Source organism: Coloeus monedula (assembly GCF_965178545.1).
Source record: "Coloeus monedula genome assembly, chromosome: 7".
Classification (NCBI taxonomy): Eukaryota; Metazoa; Chordata; class Aves; order Passeriformes; family Corvidae; genus Coloeus; species Coloeus monedula.
In genome coordinates this window covers 23736294-23755162 of record NC_138787.1, presented here as the reverse complement: position 1 = coordinate 23755162, position 18869 = coordinate 23736294, and the positions used below count along the sequence as shown (strand labels likewise).

General features: G+C 36.4%; 1 protein-coding gene across 3 annotated transcripts in view; it reads left to right on the top strand.

The window, feature by feature from the left end:
* Window positions 1-18869, top strand: part of TANK (TRAF family member associated NFKB activator) — a 33018-nt gene that overhangs the window by 11766 nt on the left and 2383 nt on the right. For 2 of the 3 annotated variants that reach the window (XM_082284895.1, XM_082284894.1), the window contains 6 exons: window positions 533-641; window positions 1485-1597; window positions 8740-8919; window positions 10218-10294; window positions 12403-12521; window positions 14186-14766. In XM_082284895.1, the coding sequence (XP_082141021.1) occupies window positions 533-641; window positions 1485-1597; window positions 8740-8919; window positions 10218-10294; window positions 12403-12521; window positions 14186-14766 (1179 nt within the window). The remainder of the gene's footprint in view (window positions 1-532; window positions 642-1484; window positions 1598-8739; window positions 8920-10217; window positions 10295-12402; window positions 12522-14185; window positions 14767-18869) is intronic. The other variant, XM_082284896.1, reaches the window with a different exon arrangement.

Genomic DNA, 18869 nt, shown 5'->3' with positions numbered 1-18869 from the left:
CAGCCCCATTATGTAGGTTAGAAAAACAAGTCCACTACATTCAAAGAAATGTAAAAAACTGTTCATAGGCAGTCAAAATGGTTTACAGAATGTCTGTTGTATGGAATAAACAATATTGTTGTTTTCCATTTAAAATTTCTTTTTAAAAGCCTATTTTTATATAATTTGTTAGAAAATATGGGGGGGGGGAATTACTTCTTTCTATAGATAAACTAATTGACAAGCATTCTGAAGAATACTAAAATTTCAATTAAAAGCCTGATGTATTCTGCGTCTGTAAATGAAGAATCCTAACTTAAAAGTTACCCTTTACAACTGCCACAGCTGTGAAAGAGTTACTAAAACTCAAGGTTTATTTCCATAATACCTTTTCTAATCAGTACAGTCCTGAAAAGATGGACTTGCCAAAGGTTTTTACACAGAGGACCACAACTACAGTTATCTTTAAAAATCAGAGCGCATTTTATATGCCAAATAGGAGACCCCTAGTCAAAACAGAATAAGATTAATGCTAATTAAATTATATTTGCAGACAGAAAACTACATGCAGCAAATACGTGAACAGCAGGAAAAGATAGAGCTTCAAAACAGCATTATTGCAAAACTGAAATCACAGTTGGCTGCTCTGAATGCTAATAGAGGTATGTACTCCAGTTTGCACATTATTGCTTTTTATGCTGTGTTGCACTGATGAATAGTTCTGACTTTGTTGCTTCAGTTTTTACAATATACATATTTCAAATGAGTATCATACTTTCCTGTGAATGTGAGAGTTAACACAAATGTGCCGTTTCAAGATCTATTTATAAAAGCCAACACTTCTGGGGTCTCTCTTTATCCTCTTCAAGAAATTGTGAGATTTTCTATAGAGGTAGAACCTGCTAACACTGAAGCCAATAAAAGTTATGAAAATATGGGTTCAAATCATTCACTTGAATTTTAAAAAAATTGTTACATAATTAATTTTACACTTATCTGTTAATAACTTTATTTCAGGTTGTTCTAGATGTGAGTGCTATAATTATATGTCTTTTATGTTAGAGAAGTCTTGTGATGCTAATCTTATTGCATAACCAGAACTTTATAAGCAGGTAATTCTCTTTCAAATCAAATAGTCATTGATGGATAATTTTTCAGTGTTTGACTGTATTACACAAATAAGAGAAAAGAGTCAAAGTAACCATGTGTTAATCTGCCATGCTCATTAAATATTTATTCACACTAGCCTAACACTCCTGGTTTTCATAAATACTAGCAAAGTGGCTGACTTTTATTTTTAAGAGTACATGTACATTTCTTTATTGCCAATTTAGTCTTACATTGTCTCTAAGCACAGAATTTGGCTTCTCTTGCTTGTTTAATATGAGGGCTTGCTCAAAGAACATAAAGAAGTTAATACAGTCTAGCTTCTTTTAATTTTGTTTGTACTTAGAAGCCAACTGAAAAATGCAGCAAATAGTCAGTTGCTTTTATTTTAATTTAAGGCAATACACATCCTTACATTCTGATGCATGAAGACATTGAAACATCCAACTTACCTATCAGCCAGCTCTCTGAAAAACTGAACATAGCAAAGCAAAGAGAAAAACTCCTAAAGGTATGTCACTTAAGTTCACTTTTGTGCTGTGATTATACTATGAGAACCTAAAAGATAAGGGAGATTTTTACTGGTGCCTTTGAACTGCATGTGAAGTGTGTGAGTGTTGTGCCACTGCAGCCTGTTTAGGTGAACTAAGCATTATCTTTGGTCCTTCCCAGTGAAATCTCTGTTTGGCCATCAAGCTCCCTAGAACAGTTTTGATCATAAAGCAGGAACTTAGTTGCTTATTTATTTCTTAACTTGCCAAAACCCAAAAAAGGGCTTTTTCTTTCTTACAAGAGCATTTCACATTGCAAACGGTCTCTCTAGTTTTGCAAGAAACGGAGAATCTGCACTCAAAAAGTGGTGGAGTGGGAAGTGAACGATCCATGGCTCCAGAGATGCTGATTTGGGTTTTTTAAATAGCCAGTGTTAAGATGATGTCTCTCTGCCCCTCCTTACCGAAGTAACATTAAGATTTTCACTACAGCCTACTGAGTGTAACAGGAGTAAGAGTAAAGTAATAGCGCAGAATAGCTGGGAAGTGCCTTGAATGGATTTTACATATTGAGAAAAGACAGTGACAGAGATGCATGAAGTTGCATTGTTCTTATCGTAAATCATCTCACTGTGGTTTTTGAGAATTGTCTTGTAACATAAAGTCTCTTATTTTTGAATGTGAATCTCCATAGTTCCATAGCAGAGACTTTGTACGGGTCATAAAAAGACCCTTGTGAGAAATCAAGCATTAGAATTAAAAAGAATCAATTTCAGGATTTATTTCCTAAGCTTCAAACAAATTAATTGTGCTAAATTCAAAGAAACACATTTTTTATCAGAAATATAATTGAAAAGTAATTTCATTGGATTACTGGTGCTTGCTTAATTATCCTGAAGGAATCTTACATGAGATGAAGCCCTTGCAAACATTTTAAACATACTGTCAGCAAATATTTATACACACTCCTTTTCTATTTAAAAGGAAGTCTTTATATAATTTTTCTACACTAGAATCTGTAATCATAAAATGTCATTTCTTTCCTAATCTCTGCACTTACTTGGATTAAAACACAGCTGAAGGGTTAATTCTTTGGTGGAGCATCTTTGCATATTTTTGCCATTTGCTGTCTTGAGCTGGATGAAAATTATGTCTTATGGTTGCACAGGAAGATCTGACCAAGTCTAGTATTTCATACTCTTGTTTCTGAATGCTTACTAAAGAGCAATAGTTTTAAGCAACTTAGTCATATAATGAGTTAGGAATGAAAGGAAGCTGTATTATTTGCTCATCTCATGGGTAAACACTGAAATTATGTGATCTATACAGGAGATTATAATAGGCAATGCATGAGAAGCTGGAATCATTATTTCAGGAGCTATTTTCCTAATGGAATGTAGGTTATTTTCTTTATCTGCATATTTGTTTTATGTAGCCAGTTACTGCAGTTACGTCTCAGCAACAGGTATTTCATCTGGATTTTGCTTCTTCTGTTCCATGAACAGAAATATTTCTGAAATGCCTCCATGCAGAATGAATTATATAAGTCTGTCTGCATGGTGGTGCATTTAAACCCAGGCACATTGCTATTCAAATAAGGTCTTTTTAGAGGGGATATGTAGAGATTTAAACCCATACAAAGTTGGGTTGACCCAGCCTATTCTATATTCCTGTTACTGGGAAAAAGCAAGGAGCTTGGAAAATATGTTTGACTGGACAAAGGCTGCCTTCTGCAGAGGCACATAGATATATTTGCACCATCCTTCCAATGCAAAGAGGACCCTAATGTTTGTTATTGTGTCCAGTAAACTTGCACTAATCTGGCAAGAATGATACAAAAATGTCCAGATAGCATAGCAGAGGCACACACACTTGTACTAGCTCTGGCTGTGTCTTGGCCATGCAATTCATGGCTATGAGTGAAGATATACAGCAGTGTTTCTACACAGGTTATCATTTTATTGAATAAAAAAAAACCCCACAGTAAGCCAGTGGTTCAAGGGAAAATTGGACAGCTGCATGGAAGAGACATCTGTTGAGAATTAATAAATACATAGACACTATTACTCAGAAGATCTGGGAATTTATTAATGGATATATCATTAATGTCTCCTGTTTTCTTGTACTTTTTTTTCCCCAGACATCATGTTTTGACATCTCTTAAACTGAAAATCCATCATCTTGTCACTGACCCAATATAGTTTTCTTGTACATAATTCAATAAAGTATTGGCTTTTTCAGGTATTGAAATTTGGAAGTTTGACTATTCTATTTGAAAGCCTGTATTTTTCTAATCATATTCTATCCACATTCTGTTCTAAACCAGATAAATTATTCCTACAGCCATTGTCCTCTACAGTGTCCTTGAAATTCAGTGTCTCTCCCATGGCAGGAGGTGCCTGGGTTTATTGATACCTTTTGAAACTGTCATTTGCTAAGTCCAGTGGGATTTTTAGTGGACTGTATTCAGTCCTGCAGTAAAATTAATAGAAATCCTGAATTGATTGTAATAGGTGCATGATTAGAGCTTAAATTTCAGGGGTTTAAAATGAGGGAGGGGCTGTCTTTTCTTTGTTTTCTAGTAGGTGGCCATACATGTGTATTTTATATGCTGCTGTCAAGGTCTGTTGCCTGTGTGTCATAAAATGCTTTAAGATTTTTTTGTTCACATTTGTCTTCACTGAAAGAGGTGAGTGAACCAAATTGGCTTGGTGGTCAGTACCAAACTGTATACAAGATCAGCAGAATTTTTCAGCTCTCTGCTTGAGAAGACCAAAGGGGCCTATATTGCTGCCTAGTTTTGAGACCCTGGCTAAAGTTAAGTAGGAAGAATTTGGATCCATCTTCTGTCTCAGAGCCAAAGCTGTGCAGCAAACCGAAAACCTTAGAGATGAGACAGTGTCAAGCTTCTACTTTTTAGTACAGTCAGACAACAAAATTGTTGTAAACTCAGTAAGACATGAAGCTAAAGTCAACACCTGTGACAAGAAAACATGCTCATGATTGCATTTTGCTGGTTCAAGAATCTCAGTATTAAACGCAGTGTGGAATTTGTTCGTCAGAGTGTCTTCTGCCATGAAAAGGAGGAGGAAACTATGTGTTAGGAATGAATGAAGCAAATGTTATACAAAACTCTTCATCCTGCAATAAATGTTTAGGTCTTCTTTTTCGTGCAGGACATAAGCAGAGGAATGGCAGACATATGGTAGCCATCTTTATGTTCTAATTATGGGGCTAAAATTACTTACATAACTAAGAGTAGCTACTGCAGCAGTCTTGTAGAGTTGCATGTTCCAGTCCATACCAGCTTCTCTAGTGTCGCTTTGTTTCCTATCTTTAATGCAAAGAAAGCTGTACTTGATTTTTTGCTGGCTGGTAATATTGTGCATTTAGCTGTTCTTTGCTGCTGGTACTGATGTATGCAGTAGGATTAGGCCCTAATATAAGATGTAAGAAATTCTAGTATTGATAGCCTTTTCTCCCATTGCTTCATCTGTTTAATCTATCTCTACCCAATAATAGAGAAGAGTTTGTGGGGAGACTGTTAAAAGTCACAGTTAATATTCCTTGAGATGACTTATCATCAGTTCATCAGTTGAATTGTGTTTTTCCTTGAAACTAGCTGACCATTTGTTTTTTTAGGAAGACACTGAAACAGGCCATTGTAGCACACTTCAGGGAAAAATAAAAGGACCTGCCTGTGCTGCAGTACAGTCTGGGGACTGACTGGCTGTGGAGCAGCTCTGCTGGAAAGGAGCTGGGATCTTGTTAGACAGCAAGCTGACCATGACCCAGCAGCATGTCCTGACAGAAAAGAAGGGCAACAGCTCCCTGTGTTGTAGTAACAGGAGCACAGCTAGCACACCCAGGGAAGTGGGTATCTCCCTCTATTCAGTGTTCACTGGACGGCATCTAGAATACTACATCGGGTTTAGGGACCTCCAGTACAGGAAAAACATTGACAAACTACAGTGAGTTCAGCAGAAGCCCCACTGAGATAACTGGGGGCTGGAGTACATATCCCATGAGAAGATGCAGAGATTGCTCTTGTCCAGCCTGGAGAAGTGGCTTCAGGGGAAGCTAATAGCATTCCAATACCTACATTCAGGTTATCAGGCAGATGGAGCCAGGCTCTTAATGGTGGTACATGGCAAGAGGATAAGAGACAATGGGCAGATGAAACAGAAAAGGTTCAGATGGAACATAGGGGAAAACATTTCACCATGAGGACAGCCAGGCATGGGAAAAGGTTGCCCAGAGAGCTTGTGCAGTCTCAGTCCTTGGGAAATTCAAGACCAAACTGAGTAACCTGATCAGACATCATAACTGACCCTGATTTGATTGGAAGCTAGACAACCCTGGAAGTCCTTCCAATTTCATTTATCTTCTGATCCTATAAAACCTCTGCAAAAAAGATACTGATCTGTTCATAATACATATGTAACCACTTTTCTGGCAGCTACTACCAGCATGTTTAGAAGATCCATTGTGTTGCCAAGTACTTAACTGAGCAGGTATGACCTGTGTGACATATTTATAAAGTTTATAAAGATTATGAAGTTTATAAAGCATTCACTTTGTAAACTTCACTGAGTTTATAAGGGTTACCACATCATTGCAAACCACCAAGCACAACACTGGAAACTCTTAAGATCATCAAGCTATGAAGAGTTGTATTATTGAAAAATCCCAAAAGGTGTAATTGTTTCTCCAGTGTTTTTCATGGTATCCTGATGGTGCACAGGAATGATGATTTCCATCAGTATGTACTGATAATGTCTTCAGTTGCATGGCTCTTCTTATGTGGCTTTTTTCCCTGCTTGCTTAAATCTTGTCCTCACTTCCTGCAGATGTAGGAGAAATGGAAGAGAACTATTGGCCATTACTGCAGTGCCTCTAGTTATCTGAAGGCTTTTGAAAACCCACATGTGAATTGGAGCTCTAATAGTCTCAAAGAGATAAATTATGCTGTATCACAGGCTCAGTGATTTATTTTACTGTCCTTAAGATACAATTGTTCCTCAAGGGCAAGTGTTACCTTTGATGAAAGTTTTTTCCTAGGTGTTTGGATTTCCAGCAAATAATGATGAAGGAAAATACAGGAGAAGCTGTATCCCCTTACCTTTTTTAAATGGGAAATTGAATTTGACCTGCCAGAAATGCAAATCATAGAAGAGTTAGGATTAAGGAGTTTTGCTGGGATTGAGACATGCCATTTTTAGACAATGTTTTGAAGTCACTGAGCAGAAGAGGCCTAATCTGGATCCCTAAGATACCACCCAAGTCTGGAGTTGCATTGAAATTCTTACTGTAGATTGGCTATTCAAAGTCGCAGTTGAGACCATAAACCAATGCCTTCAAAGCTATTTTTCTGCAGATTTTTCTTTTTTATCCAGCTAGTATAACTTTTTGAGGCTAAACAGTTGTGTCAGCTGCATGTACACTCATCCATGCTTAGCCAGCCGGTGTCTTGGTAAACCAGCTCTGGACCTATCCCTGCATGGCTGTCTTTGTCTAGAAAGGTAGCCCCTACCTACCTAATCTGCAAATGCACAACTGCACCCTATGTAGGTTCCATTTGAAAATAAAACAAAAGGTCTTGAAAGAGCACTTAGTTGCTTCTTTCCTCTTCATCTTGCCTTACCTGTCTACAGAATATTTAACCTTGTTTCACTTACATTCTTCTTTAAGAGTTAACCCTTTGGGCTTACTTCTCTTGCAGAGACAGTCATGGGTCTTGGGGACACTTTTTGTGACACGATACAATTCTCTAGATTTCATAAACTAACAGCTATAAGGTTTTCTTAGCAGCAGTTTTAAACTGTAGGTTGTTCCTTGAAAATTTTTGCAACTACTGTCTTTGAGCATATTAAAAATATTGTTTGTTATTTTCTTCTTTATTCCACAAAAATCCCACATAGTTAAAAGTTCCATGAATTGCTAGGATGGATCATTAAAGTGAGAGCGGCCAGGACTTTTTATTCCACAAATCTTTATAGGACTGAAATACTTGCAATACAATCCTGGTTATACATAAAGATTGGAGGATGAGAGGCAGGAGAGCTGCCCTGCAGAAGGGGATATGTGGTTTGGGTTGATGGCCATTTGATAGGAATCAACAGTGTCCCTTGGCAGCCAAAAGGGCCAGCTGTGTCCTGGGGGGCATCAGGCACAGCATCGCCAGCCAGGCAAGGGATGGGATTGTCCCGCTCTGCTCTGCAATGGCACAGCCCCACCTCAAGCACTGTGTGCAGTTTTGGGTGCCACAAAAAGGACATCAAACTGTTAGAGAATGTCCAGAGGAGGGTGACCAAGATGGTGAAAGGTTCTGAGGGCAAGATTTAGGAGGAGCAGCTGAGGTCACTTGTTTGTTGAGCCTGGAAAAGAGAAGGCTCAGGAGTGACCTCATCACAGTTGACAACTCCCTTGAGGGCGGCAGTGGATGGGGAGGTGCTGCTCTCCTCTCCCTGGTGAGCAGCGATAGGACACGAGGCAACAGAATCAAGTTACATCAGGGGAAGTTCAGGCTGGACGTTAGGAAAGGGTCCGTCACTGAGAGGGTTGTTGGTCACTGAACAGGCTCTCCAGGGAAGCTGTCATGGCACCCAGCCTGTCAGAATTCAGAGTGTCTGGACAATGCTCTTAGTTCTGTGGTTTAGGTTTAGGTAATCCTGCGAGCAGCAGGGAGTTGGACTTGATCCATATGGGTCCCTTCCAATTGGAGATATTCTAGGATTGTGTGATTGTGTGATTGTGTTCTTGGGTTTGCTCAATTTGCAGAGTTATCACTATCTTCAAAATGGTATAAGATTGAAATTAATTAAATACTATTTTATGTATCATATATGCAAAATATACATAAAATGCTAATGTAAATGATACAGTAAGTGAACTGAGTGTCTTTATTTTGTATAAACACTAATATGACTTTCAGAAATTCAGAAGATACGGTTGTTTTGAGTAATCACCCATGATGAGTTACATCTCTGTGTAGTGGTAGAAGGTCTTTACTATCAATTTAAAATTAATAATGTAATAAACAAGACTGACCCTTACTTATGATGCAAAACCTACATTTAGCCTATTATAGACTGCTGAATAGTGATATTCCACAAGCCTCAATTATATTAATTGTACTGGTGTTTCTAAAATTATTTTTTAGGAACAGTTAGACAGTGAGAGCATGAAATTGAAGCAACTTGAGGACAAAAGCAATCAAAAGGAAAGAAAGCTTTTATCTATTATTTCCAATCAAGATGATAAAATAAGAAATCTGAAAAGCAAATTGCAAGAATTAAATGAAGCACAAAAAGGTATACAGATGCCAACGTATAAAAGGGAGGTAAGATAAGAAACCAAGTAGAGACAAAATGAAAAAGACAAACATTTGTAAATTATTACTTCTTTCAAACATGAAATGTTTGGAATTCATACTAATTATTCTAATAAATTTATTTTAAATTTCAGAATTCTATAATTACTAGGAAATTGTCAAATTATATAAAGCACATAGGGAACACCATTAAATACATATTGGTTAGTTTGTGTGTTAATTATTTTATGGTATGTCTTGAAAATTTTCATGTTTGTGAAAACTCCTGATTAGCATTTCTGGTTTATAATTTTCAGTTTGAAGTTTTGACCAAGATTGAGTTGAATTTTTCATTTTTATGCCACCCTATTTTTGTTACAGAATAGCATCCAGGGTGCTAGTCTGTCCTTGTGGGATAGCTAGAGTGCAGTCATTGATGTGAATCTAACCATGTATACACATATTAGCTACCTAATCTAAAGTGAACACAGGTAAGGGTAGGAGCACAGCAACACGTAACTTGTTGCTATTGGACTTCCTGGGCATTGCTTAACTTACTGTGGCAAGCACTTGTATTCCATGTTGCTGGGTGTAAGGCAGCTCAAATGCATCTACAGGAGCTGCAGCTGCACTTCAGCCTTACAGGTAAGACACACCTGTAGGCTATGGACCTGTGGCTATAGGCAGTGTATCAGCTTATACGGATTTCTAAGCTTATACATCTTTGAAATCAGCTGATTTGGCAGGCGTGCTCAAGTTCGTGTCTGACTTGGAGCACATATGAACTACCCAGGCCATCTGGTAATGTAGCTCTAGTGGAACTGCAGTTTAATGACTGGTTATTATGAAAACTTCCCTTAATGCCTGGCAGATGTAAAACTATGTAATACTGGAGTGAACCACACGGTGGTAGTCAAAGTTAATAACTTATTTAAAAAACTGCTAAAACTCCTGACATCTTCGCTTCCAATGTGTTCATTGAAATTTTCAGTGAATAAATTTTTTAAGAGGTAAAATAGCTGTGTAACAAGCTGATACAAAAGACAGAATCTTACCTTATACATGACTGAAAAAGAATTACAATCAAGCAATATTCTTAGAACCAGTTCCCTTTCAAGGGAGTATGAGCAGAGAAATACCACACTGAGTTAATAAGTTAAACTAAAAAGAACTAGGAATTTCACACAAACTGCTTTTGTTATTTTGACAATGCTTTGAGAGCTTTCAACAGGACTGGGTGAAGGACCACATGAAATTTTTATTCATATCAAGGTGAAGCGCAAAATTAATATGCTAATGTGCTCAATATTTTCATATTTTACTTCAAGGTGAGAAGTAAGAAAGTTGTTCCAGATAAGCCTGAATTATCTCTAGGGATCTCTGGTATTTCACCTAGGCCTGAAAGGTAAATACTTCTGCAGCATTTTTCAAATCTATTTTTCTCTTTTCTGCAATTAAGACCAGCTATTTCCCTCTTTTCTACACAGTACCTTAACAACTGGCTGGACAGGGAGTCGGGAGGGGGGAGCATCAAAGGTCAAAGACTTAATGCAGGAAGATAACAGAGCCAGCAAGTATGTAGAGTCATAGCTGGGGCTTTCCAAGTATGTAAGAATAAGTTGGGAGGGAGAAAGAGAGCCTCTTGGTTCAGCTGGAGGTTAAACTCTGGGAAACAGCAGTGCATGTTAATGCTGGGGTTTGGATAAGCATTAACTGCCTTGCATTAACTCTTCTGGACAGGAGTGTACAGCCATTATGGATTAACTAATGGCAGCAGAGCACAGGAGCCTGCTGTGCTGCCAGGAAGAGGTCTGATAGGCAGCATGAAGAAATAATTCCTGGTCTGATCCATCCTAAATGAGAGAGTTTGAAACCAAGTTTATCTGTAAGCTGAAGCCAGCAAGCCCCTGCTATGAGCAAGGCAGTCGATTTCCTCTTCTGCCAGTGATTTCGGAAAAATATTGACCAAAATCTTAGGTTTGCATTTTTCGTAGGATAGGCAGTAATGCCACTTTTAACAGCTTTGCTGAGGTCAAATAGAAGATTCTCTAAGGTGAGGTTAGGGGAGTGTTAAGGGAAAGTGTCATAAATTCTTGCTGTCTTCTTATTCTCTTGCCTAGGCATCTGCTTTTGACTACTTCCACACATAGGCTAGGTGAACTACATGAATCTTTAGTCTGGCTCACTACTCCTTTATGATAAGAAAAAGAGGAAATAAGACTGTAATGTGAGAAAGACTTGTTTGTCTTTTTGATTTATATCCAAAAAAATGAAAAACCTTTACCTCTCTTCTGTCTCCCTGCTTTCAAATAGCTCCCTTACTTTACTGTTTTCTTGGAAAGAGGTATGTGACCGGTAAGATTACTGGTAATCTTACATTAGTAAGATTATAGTATCACAAATGTCTAGCAAATTAAGACTGCTTCATCCAATCATAGCTATATTTTAAAGTTCTGATTAGAAACTTCAAATTTTTTTCTTATTTATTAAAATATCTGAAAAATCATCAGAATGTGTTAACAGTAGCAATTTTAACTCCTTCTGTTGATTTTTTTTCAAATGAGATACAAATAGACATTTGTATGTTCAAAAAGAGAAACACAACAGAAGTAGGAACACAGTCTGCTATATGAATAAGCAGTAAAAAAGGAAAACAATTCACTAAAGAAAAATCCCTTTTGAGATCTTTTGATATAAAGATGCAAAAGAGAACACAAATCGAACTTCACTTTTTCATCTTTGAAGTTAATTTTATAAAATCCATTATATTGTGCTTAAAAATATAAATTACTCAGCAAGTTTCTCAAAATTTCACAATGGAATTTTATGGATGCATCAGTAACTAAATAACGGTGCCTTTGGGCAAATAAACTCACACCAGCATGAACTATTTTTACCATTCTTGGTGCAGATAACTAAATATCTGATTCCCATATGATACTCTGGAAAAGATATAATACAACAAATCCCTCAAAATAAAAAGAAAAGTCATATGATATTGTATGAAACCAGAGGCAATGAGTTCACAAACTCCTCCCCAAAATCCCAGGTAGACAGAGAAGGAAAGAGCCATAACAAATGCTTGTGTGTTCCTTCTTCTGCAGTCTGAAGTGCACCGGCAACAACAGAAAACTACTGATGTTCATAGTGGCACCATCTTATTTTCCCTAGAATGAGGTGGAAACAGTACCCTTGGGAAAGATAAACTCTTCCCAAAAATACCTGAAAGAACCGAAAGGCTGGATTTTTGGGGATGGTCCTTGCAGGGTCAGTTCCTATGCTCAAATATATATGTGTATGATATGACTAAACAGCCGTTTGACAACATTTCCTTTTCTTTTTCCTGCTTGCTTTTACTGAGGAGAACAAAAATATGTATACATATGTTGAGGAACAAGATATCCAAGAAAAGTAGCTTATACTATTGTTTTTCTCTGGTTTGTGGGTGTGACTAGATTAAAGGTCACAACAAGCTGAATTGTTTGACTCTAATTTACAATTTTGATCTTCCAGAGAGAGTCTGGAGACTATTTTCCAGGACATGAAAGAAGAATGTCATCAAATATGTATGCTAGCCAGAGAACAAACAGACCAACTGAGTAAATTTAAGATAAAGCCAGAACCTGAAACTGGTAATATCATACTTAAGCTCTTATTGTGATTCAACTGTTTGAAAGCTTTGCTTTATATTTGAAAATACTGCAAATTACACATACATAGAAGTACTTCCACTGTTTACCATCTGCCTTTTTCAAGTCTGTTCACATGGTGCTCAGTATTTCACCAAGAAAACGCACCGCCAGTTTTGGCATTCTATGACGAGTGCTCCAAATCACATGCTATAAAAGACAGTCATCACATCAATGGCTCTTGTAATTGTTTTGTCCCTTGGAGTGAGAGGCAGGCACTTACTACATGTGATATCCCATCCATACTGTGTGAATGACAGCACTTGCTTGCTTTTAATTTAGCTGTCAGTTCAAAAGATGTCTGCTATGAATGCCTCTAGCCCCATATCTGTTAGAGGAAATCTGCCGGACTGAGGAGACTCAGAGGACTTATTTTCTAGACTTCCTTGTGCAGACTTTTAAATACTGTTTTGTTACATGGGACAAGAGCTTAATCCAACACTTCCTGGAAACAAAGGGAAGGCTTGATTTTTGTTGAAACTATGAGGGGTCCTGAATGTCTGGTTCTGCTTACCTTTGATATAATGTAAGCTACTCTGGGTATTCTCTACTAGCTTTTCTTAATAGTAGGATCAGACTCTTAAGTGATTTCAATAAGCACCGGCAAATGCACACAGTTGAAGCAAAAGATGCTGATTTCAGCACTTGATTTTAATTTAGGTCATCCATTTTTGAAGTTTTGTTACATGAAGTGCTGACATGTCTTGTTGCTTCAAATTTCTCTGTACTGTATTGTGATATTCTGATTGTATGTTAATAACTTCATTATTTGGGGATGGGAATTTTGGAGCAGCTGTATTTGGTGACTTACTTCAGAATGGTTTTGATTTCCCTAAAGAAGTGCCTAACTCCGCTGTGTGAAAAGCCATACATGATACAAGCTGTATAGATGATAAAAAAAGTGCCTAAGTCAACTGTATGCAAAGATATGCGTGACAAAAGCTATATAGATTTAACATTTGATTTGGTACTTCTGTGTTCCACTTTACTACACTATCTGATGTCAGAAGACTGCTGCATGATCAGTTTTTAACTAAGTTATTCTCTCGCCTGATTAGGAGCAACCATTACCATTTTTATTAATATAGTGCCAAAAATGAAGGGCAAATTCTCAAAACAAAGGGAAAATATGGCCCCATTTCTGAATAGTTATTCAGTTTAAATATTTAACTAATTTGGAAACCAGTGGGAGTTGGGTACCTGAATACCTTCTAAAATCGTGCTCATGGTGCCTAGCATGTTCTTGGCACTGTGTGAAATGGTTTGGGTTCCAGCTTCTATTTCTGCCAGAACACTTCAGTAAATATGCAAGTATGTGTTAAGAGTATGGGACAACATAATTTTCAATAAAATGAAAATGTTTATAGCCATAAATCAAAGAGAAATATAATTACTAGACCAGAATTATTTCCTCTTATTTCTGTTCTGCTAGTTTTTGTGTCAGAACTAATGTTTGTGAAAGAGAACCGCAATCTGATTTTAAAGAGCAAAAATTAACAATTAAAAAAAGCAGGGAAGGAAGACAAAAAAAAATTATCCAAACACCACGTTTTTAATAATTATACTTCAATGGACTATTTAATGTTTTCTTCATTCTTTCTTCACAGAAATACAGTTTTCTATGCCGATACAGTGCACTGATAAAACTGATGAACAAGCAGAAGAGCTTTTTAAGCCTCGGGTTATAAAGGATATAAATAGAGGTGCATCATGCATCACATCTATCACACCAAGAGGAGTGGGCCAAGATGAGGACAACAACTCTGTAGAATCACTTTCTAAATTTAATGTCAAGTTTCCACCTACAGACAATGACTCTGCTTTCTTGCAGAGCACTCAGGAAAAACCAACAGTTCCGTGTACTGGTATATCTGAAAACATGCTTCAAGATCATCATTTTAACCTGGAGCACAGAGACCGTGCTGTTAACCTCAGTAAACTGGAACCTAACTCATTTCAAGCTCATGGCATTGATCTCATGACCTCAGCTTTACAAAGCTTAACTACTGTTGACAAAACAAACCCCTCAGATCATTCAAAGATGCCCATAGAAAATATCTTTGACAAACCATGTTTAAAAACGACAGACAGAGGTTTCACATTTGTACCTAAGCACACAAACCAGGGTGTACCTGAAGTAATTTTTTCTTTAGAAGCTGCTGGAACAACCGTCAGAGGTCCTCACCAGGTATCTTTTCTATAAATATTTTACATTTGAAAAAATGGTAATGATTCAGACACACATTTTGAAAAGATCTTTGAGATGGAATTAATATATTCTATAAAATACCTCATCAGTCTTTTTTTAAGACAATATCTCTTGTTAGTTCTTCTTCCTAATACTGGAGAATGTGTACCACATGCTTTTCCAGTGAGACATCAGGAATATAAGCAGACACAAGCACTGGATGGTTGTACAAATTTCAGTTCTTCTAGATATTAATTGCTTCTATATCTATTTCAAAGCTGTCATTAATCCTAAATTGCCCCCTAGATTGTTTTCTTTCTACCCTGGATCTCAGTTGAATAGGGCACACATTTGTTTTAATTGTTTTTCATGTACAGCAGAGAATATGAAAAATGGACCAATTAAAAAGCTAAACAGATAAATACTTCCACTATGAAAAAAATAGCTACTTTTTGTCTCAGTCTGAGGTATCAACAACACGCTATTCCTCCGCTCTAAGAAACTTAAATTTTTGTCATTGTAGGAAAAAAGCATAATTATTTTTTCGAATGAAGGAAAGTTCACTAAAACACTTTATTTTAGGTTTATATATGTAATTTGGGCTTAAATTTCAGTTATAGCCTGAAGTCCATGGGAGGTTCTGAAAACAAGACCCAGTTACTGTAATGCAGAAAAACATTGTCATGTTCTGACACTCACATCTCTGAATACTTTGCTTCTTTTGTGCAACATCCTGTCTCAGCTGAAAGCTGGCAAAATTATGGAGCTTTATAGACTGATTTTGTGGGCTTTTTTGTTTCTGTGGCTTTTCTGGTACCTTGTGAAAGGACAGATTTTCAAGAATAAGCAAATAGTGATAATTAGGAATTCTCTGAGGGTGGAATTCACATATTTTTACTATTTACATGGATGAAGTTTTCTGTTCTTTCCTAATGACAAGGTACGTGCAGCTGAACAGCGTTACCTCTCATTTGGTCACTGCATGACATGCAAAACTAGCATTTGGAAAGTGTTTGTAGGACATGATACCTTGGATGTTTTCTTCTCCTAAAATTTACCCAGTCTAGTTTAATTTTCTATTGCAAACCACTTTTGAGGGAAAATTTTAAAGCATTGAAAGGTTGCTGTTTTAAATCAAAAGCTTGATTTTTTTGAAAGGTATTTTAAATATCTATTTGTAATGTAGGAGATCTCAATTCTATACTAACTTACTAATTTCAGTTTTTATTGTATTTTTCATTGAGGGTCTTCAGTTAAAGTTGTGACTAAGTTAAACAAATTAACACATTTATTTTACTGCTAGTAGAATTCCTGTGGAACTGTGAAGCATTCACTCCATTGCTTGTTACTATCCTCTTTTTCTGTATTCCCTCTCCAGCCTGTTCTTTTACTAGTTAGTCTGTGTATTCCTTTTTCAATAGATGGCACCCTGCATTGTACATTACAGCAAGTGAAACAGCTGGTATGTGGTTATAAATTGATAGGGGAGTATGCAGCTTAAAAAGTACAGAACAGTGGTTGAATAGCAGCAAGCCTTTGTCCATTGGTATTTCTTCAAAATAAGGAAATTAATTTGGAGCCAGCATTTAAAATGTGAATGATCTATTTTGTGGAGAAAAACGTACTAATGCTAACACTCAGAGAAAAAGAAAACTAATGGTGAACTGTTTCAGTATTTCAAAGTCATATCTACAATAGCACTGCATTGATTAAAATGTTATTTCTTATCCAGAAGTTTGTTTGAAAAAAGCCAGTATTACTTTAGAATCCATTAAACATACATCTGTACATATCAGTATATTTAAATACCCATCACCTTTATTCACTTGCCTTAAAAATAGGTTTTCAAGTATTTTTCCCAATTAATTGGACTCAGCTCTAGAGGTTTTTCTGACTGTAAGTTGTGCTAAAGATTTGATCACAGATAATACATATGTAGATTGAAATACTAATTTTTTTTAAAGTTACTTGTATACATGCCCTTTTCACTATGTTAACCTTAGCAAAATTTATGCATAAACTAGTCCTTAGTATTTTTACCACCTTTCTTGGGGGTGGTTATGCTGCTTACAGCTTCTATCATCCCTTCAAAAAATGAAGGAAGAGTCAAAAAGGAGAGAATTATATACCTCTTTTTTTTCCTAGTGTAGATAAAACTTTCAAGTATTTACTACATATGTTAACTTATAAAATGGAAAACCCCATAAATGCAATGGATTTGGCAACAGTAAGTTCTTGGAACTGCTCTCAGTTGGTGTAATAAATTTAGCTCTTTCCTTCTATGTGGATACTAAATCTAAAAACTCAGTACTGTTTTCTTAGAATGTAACTTTAAAAAAAAAAACGTGACTGAAAAGAGCAGCAGATTAAAATACACATGGATATTAGTGAACCTAGGATTTTACAGACTACATTTAGCTGAGCCTTTCATATAGATACACGTTTATTAGTATTTGCAGTTTGAGGGAGTTGTTTCCACCAAAAATACTTGCAAGTATGTTCATGATTTTAAAAGCAAAACAGTAGTCTATTAATCTGAATATTAATGTTTTTGAAATGGAACATCTGCTTAAACAGATCCCTATTCTGACAAGGATACTAAGCACAATCTCAGCACTCAAGAAATGGAAGTTAAGTGCCTGCATGTGTGGGTTGCTGGATGAGTACCTCCCCTTGTTATGTTTCCAAGATGACAAATAGTTTTTACATTGCTATTTTATCTTTTTTTCAAACAGTGCTTTACATCATATCAGAAACAAGTAATTCTAAACACATTTATGTAGTGTGTTTAAGTGTGTTAACTTGTTTAAGTGTGTCAGTGTCTAGATAGATTTAATATGCAATTTACACCAGCAACATACAATAAGTAGACTCTTTGAGCTGAAAAAAGTGGTGTGATTGCACTTAATTACTAATTAGTCAATTTAATTATATGGATTGCTGACCATAATGAAAGACAGTAAATCTGCTATTTCTATGTGATAAGCTAAACACTGTTTAAATACAGAATGGGCAGGAAATTGACTCCCAAGAAGTTCAGGGTGGTTTAAAAAGAAGGTTTAACTGCTGTGAAAGCCAGCTTAGTTGTACAGTGGGTTATCGTGGGAGAAATAAACAATAGATTCTAACTATTTGGCATGATGAAATTTAAAGAAAAGCTGAAAATTTAAAATCTTGGGTAAGTATCAGAAGCAAGAAATTAAAAAATTCTAAAGAAACTACTTTGTAAACTATTCTTGCTTGCCTTTCCATGCGTGAGTGAAGCAAGAGGGAAAAAATGAGCCAAAAAACCCCGTGTAGGGCACTCTCACTTTTAAGTTCCATCCCCAGCTACAGCTCATAGCAGCTTGCTGCCATTCTTTCTACTGTGTAGTCACAACAGGATGCATTTGGTTTTCAATTTACTCAAAACCTGATTGCCCTGGTCATAGAACATAACTATTTGATCTTGTGTTGCTAATACTAAAGTTATGAAACTTAATTTTTAGCTTGACTTTGAAAATTGGTGCAAGACTTTTTGATTCCTAGTTGGTACAATTCTAAATAGTGTATGCTTAGACTCTGGGCTTAAGTGCCTTGAATTCCAATGTTGAATAAACAGACTTGCTGGCTTTAAACTAACTATCTCAGGGACCAAGAGCAGTGCAGCTGCTGAACCAAATACAACATAGTTTATGGAATTGCCTGAATGCATGGATAGATATTCAGATGGTCCCAGTGAGTTTGATGCTGTCATGGCAGAAGGAATCCCAAACAAGATTATTTGTGACGTGTTTATACTAAGAGGCAGCCAGAGCAAATAAGTACCTTAAGCCATGACAGTGATGTAGTAATTTTTGAAGTAAACTGAAAACTACTTATATGTCAATAAGAATGGAAATAAAATATGAGTCATATTAACTCTGTACAAGAAACACTTTATTCTAAAGTAAAAATGTATTTTCTCATTTCTCCTAAATGGCTGTTGTGTACGACTTCTACAGTAAAATACTGAAATGAAAAGTTAAATAAAAGCTTTAGTATGTACCAGACTGATATTACAGACTTCTGCTCATAGCAGTATTTATTGTTAATAGATACCAAGGTATTTTTAAATATTTGCA